General features: G+C 41.3%; 3 protein-coding genes across 3 annotated transcripts; all 3 read left to right on the top strand.

Annotated features, from left to right (window-relative positions):
• Positions 1-1,175: 1,175 nt before the first annotated feature.
• On the top strand, positions 1,176-3,709 carry MELLADRAFT_86665 (uncharacterized protein; the record flags this gene model as incomplete). Its single annotated transcript, XM_007410220.1, has 4 exons — positions 1,176-1,304; positions 1,355-1,825; positions 1,880-3,261; positions 3,328-3,709. 4 exons carry the CDS (start codon positions 1,176-1,178, stop codon positions 3,707-3,709), a joined length of 2,364 nt encoding a protein of 787 aa, XP_007410282.1.
• A 1,564-nt stretch (positions 3,710-5,273) lies between these two features.
• Positions 5,274-5,502, top strand: MELLADRAFT_86664 (uncharacterized protein; the record flags this gene model as incomplete). Its single annotated transcript, XM_007410221.1, has 2 exons — positions 5,274-5,303; positions 5,368-5,502. The coding sequence occupies 2 exons, from the start codon at positions 5,274-5,276 to the stop codon at positions 5,500-5,502; spliced, it is 165 nt and encodes a 54-aa protein (XP_007410283.1).
• Positions 5,503-5,766: 264 nt separating this feature from the next.
• Positions 5,767-6,752, top strand: MELLADRAFT_86663 (uncharacterized protein; the record flags this gene model as incomplete). Its single annotated transcript, XM_007410222.1, has 5 exons — positions 5,767-5,841; positions 5,957-6,196; positions 6,246-6,337; positions 6,379-6,681; positions 6,746-6,752. 5 exons carry the CDS (start codon positions 5,767-5,769, stop codon positions 6,750-6,752), a joined length of 717 nt encoding a protein of 238 aa, XP_007410284.1.
• Between the last annotated feature and the right edge of the window lie 2,191 nt (positions 6,753-8,943).

The raw sequence follows: 8,943 nt of genomic DNA, 5'->3' as shown, positions 1-8,943 counted from the left end.
CAGCCTCAAAACCAATCAAATCCGCCCAAAATTCCCTAAAAACCCTATGATGACGCAATGTAATGGTTTTGTTACTAATAAATGATGTAATTTTCACAGCTAAAAGTGATCAATGACGCAATAATATGATGTACAGCACTTCTTATGATGAATACAGGTGATTTTTTCCTTGTAAACTAGCTGAAAACCAATTTTTGAGATTACGAATTTTTTCAGATGTGCTCCAATTTTTGATTACTAAAGTGCATCTTGTAGTCCACGTGTTACTGATCATCTCTGACACCTACATGACCTACTTATGATGAGTGATGAGTAAGATATTGAGTTGTGAAGTTAAGGTTTTTAGTGTTACATATGACTTGTGACTGTAAATTCGAGATTCACACCAATTCTTTATTTGCCTTATAACTTTTTACACACACCTCCGTTACTAATGATTTAAAGTTTGTACATTATGTAATCCACTCTTCTGCGTTGAATGAGCCATCTACCAACCTATTCTGACGTCATTTGACATATGTAATTAGCTGAAAACCTCCATTTTCCACGAATTTCACCCATTTTCTTCACTTTTCACAGCTACTACTAAGCCTTTCTTGCTCATGTAATATGACATCATCATCTATAGCCTTAAAAATCCCGGAAAATCCTCTTGGCAACCTTAAATTCCATCACTACCACTATTACACAACCAAACTACACGTGTACCTCTTGTTTACCAACTTCGAAAAAGTGCTTTTTTCCTAATAACTTCTGTTTCTACTTATCAACCTTGAAGATTAAAATTGTCATAGTATCATATAATGTTGTTCTTTCATATTCTAACCTCATAATACCCATAACTTTATTTTTACTAACCTAAAAACCATTTTCCAACCTTTATACCTATAATTTCGAATTTTTCTTATGTTTTTCTGTAATAAATTTGTAAGTAAACTATAATGATCTTAATATATAATGTGAAATAAAATGATGTAATGTTGACCTAATGACCAATACCAATACATAAGCCTACAAGAGCTTCAATTGATCAAAAACCTCCATTTCGAATTTTCTTTCCTGCTGAATCCTGCTAATAAACTGGTAAACTGGTAATTGTGAATTTTTTAATTGATCCCATAAATTGATCACCACAGCGGCTGCGTAGTCGTCTTGGTGTCTTACCCACGGCTTTCATGACGGACTGCGCCATTCCTTACCAGAATGCCGTCGCCGCTACCTACGCGGGTTCACGCAAACTGCCTAAGCACTATTGGTGCACCTACCCCATTTCTTGTGCCATCCAAGCCCAAGCACGCCTAAGCGTAAGTCAGAGCAACTCCGTTGTCCAACCTTCGCTGATACTTTCCTTTAGGCCCCGGAGGTGCCTGCTATGCAGCTCTATCAGGAAGCGATGTCCGTGATTTACGCCAAACACTGGAAGGATGCCTGGCAAGACTTCAAGCGACGCAACAGTCATATGTACCCCGCCTTCGTCCAGTACTTCGAGAAACAATGGGTTTGGAACGCACCTTACGGCATGCTATCTGAATGTGACGTACCTACTCAAGGAATTCACACCAATAATTATAATGAATTGTACCACCACGTTCTCAAACACAATTTTCTAGATCGCCTTAAACTTTGCCAACCCAACGAGCTGATTCACATCTTAACTGAAGACGTAGAACCTGACTATCGTCAAATCCTACTCACTACAACACTAGGGTTCCGCGCACACCGCTGCAATAAATTCCAGAACATCGCGAAAGGCCTTGCCAATTTGTATACCGACGAAGACCTCGACAATATTCTCTGTATGATGTCGCTGGTGGGCAATAACCAAGTAAGCCTATTTCACTCGCTTTTCGTCGGCCTTTTCTAACTTACGCCGTCTCAGTATACTATAGGGTCCTTCACTCGCCCCCGCATCCGTTACAAGTTGAACACTACACCCTGTGCTGACGGCAGAGTTGGGTCCGTGAACAATTGTACTTACCCCCATTTCGCCGGGACCAACTCCGCATGCAAACATATGTATGTTTCAGCACGTCAGGAAGGTCTCAGCATCCGCGAGGAAGCTCTGGCTTCAATTGACGACGGCACATCTCCCATGTACCCGAAACAAGCTATTGAGCCAGCCGACGAGGAACTCGGATCAGCTGTCTCTCCTCATCTGGAAGTGTCGACATTGTCACACTCTGTCCATTCCGCATCTTCAACCTCCGTTTACGAAACTCAAAGCTCCCCCAGCCAAATGTTGCGAGCCCCTTCCGCCAACACCTCCCAACACAACGTACAGGTTCCTATGCACGGCATCCAAACTCCGCACCCAACACCTGGTCCCTCCCATTTTCCAACTCCTCCCCGAATTCGACTAGCGCTACCCAATTTCCGTGATCCTCGCCAACTTACTCACAACCCATACTATGTACACTCTACACCTCCCAATCCTTTCGTTATGACCAACCCTGCCGCACCGTTCCCAACTTTATCAAGAGGACCCCACTCTGGTCCTCAACAGCAATCCACCCCATATTACAAATTCTATTCATCTCCCCCATCGTTACCCCAACACTCACAAGTTCCCCCGGCCAACTTTTCGTCGCTCGCAAGTACTTTACCCCCTGAATTGCCCCGTAATCCGCCTCCTCAATCACCATCTTACAGCTACACCTACTACTTATGTAAGGAGCCCCCAATTAACGTAGCTTTACCAACAAATGCCGCTCCTTTGCCCGGTGTATCAGGGCCACCCACACATTTCCCGCCAGCCCCACCCCCTTTACCCAACTTCCCATTTTTAGGCGAACCTTTCAACACTGTCAATCCGCATGCTACAGTCCATCACAATTCCAACCAAATGCAACCCACACTCTACACCAACAATTCCGAACACGGAGATGTGATCATGAGGTCACCACATCGCACCGCTTTGCAGCAATCGGCACAGTCTAAAGGCCTACACTTCGCTGCATCGCCTGACTTCTGCACGCTTTCCCAACTTTCCAATCTCATGCGCGATCACGAGCGACCTCACCCTCCAGCCGGCCAACCAATTATGACTTCGTACAACCCATCAATCATACCCCCGACACCAAACCACACCTCAATTGGCGTACAACTCGGATACGGCGGTTTCCAACCCCCCTTGGAGAACGGTGGCAATTTACCAAATCACATGACTCCCTCGGCATCCGACGCAACGCGACTCAACGTACCGTTGCCATTCAGGATGAGCAACAATCTACCCAACGGTGCCAATCGCAAAGATCCCTATCCGTGAGTATCAAAACCTTAACGTTGCTGCACCATCACTAACTTACGTGTTTACTTTTCCGACGCCAGTTATGTAACCGACGAAGCGTCTCATTCTTCTTACCCTTCATGGCATGGAATACACAGTTCTCCGGCCCCCGGTGAGGCAACATACTCCGCCGTCGAGCCGGCTCAACCTGGCCCCTCATCCGGTCACCTCACTCAGACGCCAGCTCCTCTGGCGCAAAGTCATACTGAGTTAGAAGCCTTCAAAAAAGACCTGTCTATCAAGAACTTGTTCCAATCCGCACACGGTATTCTCGCTTTTGACACGGCTGACAAGAAGGCTAGGCTGCGCGGTTTACACACTGCCACCGAGCTCCATGCGGTTGAACAGAGCATAACGGCGTCTTATCGCATGCTCCGCGACTTGTATAACAAGGGTAAGCAGAAGAAACAAAACTGTTGGTGAATTTAAGGCACATTCCATCATATGATCACCTTTCGACACCACCTGCGCTACAAAACGGTAAAATTCATACACTCTTTCCCTATTCACATCATTTTCCATCTAGTCGTACTCAAGTCACCATTAATCAGATATCCCCATTTCACAAAACACAACCAAACCACCAAGTCCCATTTCGTTAACAACTAGTAAAGTACAATTTATTGTTCATTTATCTCCTCAATCGTACCGTCATGTGCTCGTAAATCTTTTGTTATCATGAAATACCACAAGTTTGTCACTCAATCTTCGCGCCCGCGCAACTGAATGTGATACACTAACTGCATCTTCAGGCGAGCGATACTTTCCGACATCCGTTATCATACGGATGCTTGGAGAGTTCCTGCCTCAGCTCGGGTAAACACCCGAGCTCGTGAGTCGGGTATGCACGTGAGAATACACCGATAAACGGATACACCAATTTGTAAATGCAAATGTATTTGCAAATTGGTGTATCCGTTATTTCACATGTACAAAACATGCGGCTAGAATATCGGCGTGCGTCCACGATGGATATCTTGACCACCGCGAAACCCTTTATTCTGTAGCAGGGCTACCGCTACGACTACACCAGGGGGTCAATCGCACCACGTGATTACGGCTTTTGGAGCCGCTCAGAAACGTGTCACTTTTAATTCACACTTCAAACATATTTTGCAATTCCGTGAGGAATTTTGATTTTCTTTTTCCAGAATTTTGATTGCCGAAATAACCAAAATACCGTGACAGAATTTGGACGGAATTTTGAAGCTCAAAAAAAAATCAAAATTCTGTGATGGAATTGGGACAGAATTTTGATAGTGTGCATGCCCATGTCTGTCCATGTGCACACAGCGAGAAAATGGCTGCAGCGCCTTGTTTGTAGACAAATGATGACGTGCCTGGGCCAGCCTCCAGCCTGTGCCACATTGTTTTTAATTACCAGGTGCAATTCCTAGTCTGTCTTTTGGTGCTAATAACCAAACTTACAAATCAATCACCAAATCAAACTTATCAAACATCCGCAACTGCTTGATATTATGTGGAGGGCAAGTCCTCCCACTCTCTGCCGACGTCTGCACACCAACATGTCGGCTGATTTTACTTAAACTGAACAACTCTCTTGGATCTCATCCAATTGATATTGCACGATTGATTCCTTTGCATGATGGATTGGTGGAACAATGTGGTCAAATTCGAATTATTTTCTTACTGAAGATCATCATACTTACAAATCAAATCATCAAACCAAAGTTCACAAACGCACCATACGAAATCATTTTCGTCACCATGAAAACCTAATCGACAAGAATCTACCAAACCAAACAATCAAGCTGAAGCAGTATCAGATCTAGAACAATTATTTGAATCCTTAAGGTCTCGTTGATAGGTGAGTGGCAACTTTTGTCCGCTCCTTCTGTAAATAAATCATCACATTCTGATCTTGATTATTGGCTTGGTGACAGGCCCCCTCCAAGGCTCCAAAGACTTGTTCGACTTTTGGGTAACAGATGTTGCCATGAACGCTATCAACCAATTCAAGATTTGGATGAATTGGTTAAAAGATCAGCATAGTCAAGTTTGTCGATCCAAAGGAGAACTTGATATCATGCATATGTACTTCCAATGAACGACTTGAACAGGTGGCCAAAGAGATCTTGGCCCTCAAAGCAGCTTGGACTGCTCTCTCTGGGATCTGGGCTCAACTTGCCGGCCTTTGTGAAATGCCCTGGTCTTCTGTCGCGCCTCAACAACTCCCACAGCTTGGAATTGGCTAGTATGAGGGAGATGCCAAGCAAGATGCGACAATTAGGGGATACAAAGTTAAAACTGGGGCGGTATTTGGGAAACTGGGAGAACGCGGGAAAGTTCCAAACACAGCTAAAAACAAAAACCGGGAAACTGGGAAAAAAATCCCAGTTTTAACTTTGTATCCCACAAATATCAAGCATTTGAGCTTTTTCGAGAAAAAAATTGATTTCCTCCGTCCATCCGGCTCAAAGTTGGCCCCGACGCTATGTCCAAGATTGATTCCTAGACTGATGGTCCAATTACAAGATCCCAACTCTACTCCCAATATCCTTTCTGCCAATTTGGATAGTCTTTCCAATCTTTTGGTTTGATTTGATACTTATAATCACGCCTATCCTGCAGTCCAACTTCAATGTATCAAAGTTCTTGAACCTCTGATCGCCAACTCACGGCCGGCTGTCACTAAGCCAAGTGTTATAGCTTTTGGATCACTGGCTGGTTGTTGTAAAAGTCTTGGCAAAAACCTCAGCTGCTAGATTGTCCCAGACAATTTCTAACATAGTACCACTGATTATCAATGGTCAAAATAAAAAAGATGATGGCTCAACCAAAACTTGCTTGCAAACATCAGAATCACTTCTCCTCAGATTACCAAGTCAAATGACAAGCTTCATTCCCGTGGTGATTGATCTAGCAGCTCAAGCCATCAAGCACGATCCAGTGAGTTTGGCTATGACTTGGATGATTTGTGTCCAATTTGAACTATCAGAATTACGCAGCGGAGAACCCTGATGATATGGACATGTACTATGCAGGTGCAGACGGCAAAGAAGAATATGACAATGAAGAGTTTGGAGATGAGTTTGTTTCCAATTATCTCAATCCATTGATTTTCCACATAGCAACGCGACTGATGAAGAATTATACATCTTCAGGTATTCTGATGACGATGTCGTATCTTGGAAAGTTCGGAGAGCTGCTACCAAGCTTTTTTTGACTTTGATTGTCACTGGATTTGAATCATACAAGAATTCTGCAAGTCGATCTCGCCGGTTCTCTCGGTTCAATGAACGTGAAGAGAGTGTCAAATCAGAAGTTTGGGCTACTCAATTGGTGAAACAAACTAAATTGCACGTTGGTTTAATGTCCAACCTGCTGAAAGAGATCTTAAACAAAAATGAGCCCACTCTTTGGAAGGAGAAACTGTCAATGGACCTCTTTCCGCGTTTACAGTCTCAAGCTCCCGCTATTACAAAATCAATCGTCAAGTGTTTAAGCTGTAAATCAATTCCTGTACGTCAAGCCGGATTGTTGGTAACTATCCAAGCCAGTTTATCAATTCTTGGATTCTATTTTCATCTTTAAATTGTTACACTCTTGAAACTTGAGTGATAGAGATGTAAGGGTTTTTTAATTTTTAATTTTTAATGGTACAAATGTATGTTTTGTCTTTGTCAATATGTAAGAATGTTTGCTCTGCAAATATTTCTGCAATTGACACAGGAAACAAGAGGCAATTTTCCTGTGGGAAAACCCATTGTTTTTGACACAGTTGATGAGCCAAAATGTTAAAGGGATCTCAGATCCCTGATCAGATCAAGAACAACACAAGGTCAGTAAAATAGTCTATAAGGAGAATGTTTGATCCGGAGAGATATGTGATGATGGAGTGTTGTGAGTTGAGGAAGTTAATAATGAATGAACAAAATAGGAACTTTCTCAGATCAGGAATTTGATAATCTACCTCAGGCAGTACAATTGGTGGTCAGGTCAGACTAGACAAAAGGTTGTGAGTAAGAACCCTGGGCAAACTACATTATTCTGTAAGTTGATTATAAGTGCGTAAACAATAAAAGCAAAAGATATAACAAAGAGAAATTCAGTAACACATGTTGTAATAGTTTGTTCCAACAAATGTATCATTTCTGTGTTTTGGCTCAGAGACTGCATTAAATGTGATCACTCTTCCCATCAAACTTAACAAAGTCCCACTTCTTTTGATCTGTACTGGTCAGTGTAACACCCAAAAAGCGGTCTGAGATCTGTTGGGGGTTTTCCCCAAAATCTACTTGCCTTATGAAACTTTTTTTTGCATTTTTGAATTTCCCTAGCCCCATAACAAAAATTGTATAGTGCTTATGGCTGAAAATAAGGAAATGTAGAACAGGGTTGTGCTCTAAAGATTGGTATTTGAAAAGCAAAAAAAACTATGGGTTGTTCCAAAAAGCTATGGACACGTAGTCCTCAATTTCACAATACCAAAGCGACTTTTGGAATTCAAAAAAGGTGAGTTTTGGCGGAGGGGATAGGTTTTGGAGATCTGATTCGATTTCCTTGTTTTCAGGGATAAGCACTATACCTCTTGAAATTCTCTGTAACCTGGTACTCTTGGCTTCTTATCAGTGTGAGTGGTTGTGTAGATATTTATATAAGTGTTTCACAGCTTGAAGCCAAAAATTGAGTAATTTTTCCTGGTCTGAAATTTGAACTTTGGTGTAGACTTGAAATACCAGCTTTCCTATCTATTTGCAGAACCAATCAAGCTATCAGTATTCTGAAAGCCTTCCAAAAGCAAGGCACATGTTTTTCATTTTTGGCCCAGGAAAGGTTAGAATGGTAAAAAAAAGTTTCATAAGGCAAGTAGATTTTGGTAAAAAGCTCCAACAAATCTCACACCATTTTTTGGACATTATGTGTAAGTCCCTCGTTTGATGGCCAGTACAGCTCAAAACAAGTGGGACTTTGTTAAGTTTGTCTTCCCATGGATCATCTTTTTTTCCACTGACAACATAAAATAATTTTCACATGAGAAAATTTATTACATTCAGAGCAACACATTACATTGAGCGCAACACATGATTGAAAATGCATCATCTCAGTATTAAATCAGCATTAACCAGCATTATTGATTGTTTGATGCATTAAATGTAATCTTCTTTCCGGCAGAGGAACTATTTCATGATAGTAGTGACAGCTATTGTAATCACAAATTGCCAACATATCAACAACAAACAGAAAACCAATCATGAAAAAATGTGTTTGCTAACTCAATCAACTGTCTTTTTGTTTGTCAAGATCATTAAAGTTGCAACACTTCTTATTTTATTCAAAGATAGCAGATGAATCATCTCATGAAAATCAGAAACAAAAAAACAAAGTTAAAAATCTAAAAAAAAGGAAGAATGAAGATAAAAATAATTAAAACCAATCCAAGAAAGGAATTGATGAAATGTCCAAATCTCAGATAACGATTTTGACTCTTTATATAATAATCTTTATATAAAACTAACTGAAAAGTTGAATAAATCTATGTAAATTGAAATAAAATAAAATATGATAAAAATAAATAAGGAAGACTAAGCAACATTTAATCTAAGTGTTCATGCATATACATATTACTTGTACTTATCATGTCTAATAACTCAAGAACCCACAAAAACAAATCATGCTTAATAGATAATCCTTTG

Source organism: Melampsora larici-populina (genome assembly GCF_000204055.1).
Source record: "Melampsora larici-populina 98AG31 unplaced genomic scaffold MELLAscaffold_19, whole genome shotgun sequence".
NCBI classification, from domain to species: domain Eukaryota; kingdom Fungi; phylum Basidiomycota; class Pucciniomycetes; order Pucciniales; family Melampsoraceae; genus Melampsora; species Melampsora laricis-populina.
The sequence above is the reverse complement of the archived record's forward strand: the minus strand, read 5'-3'. Positions and strand labels throughout refer to the sequence as shown.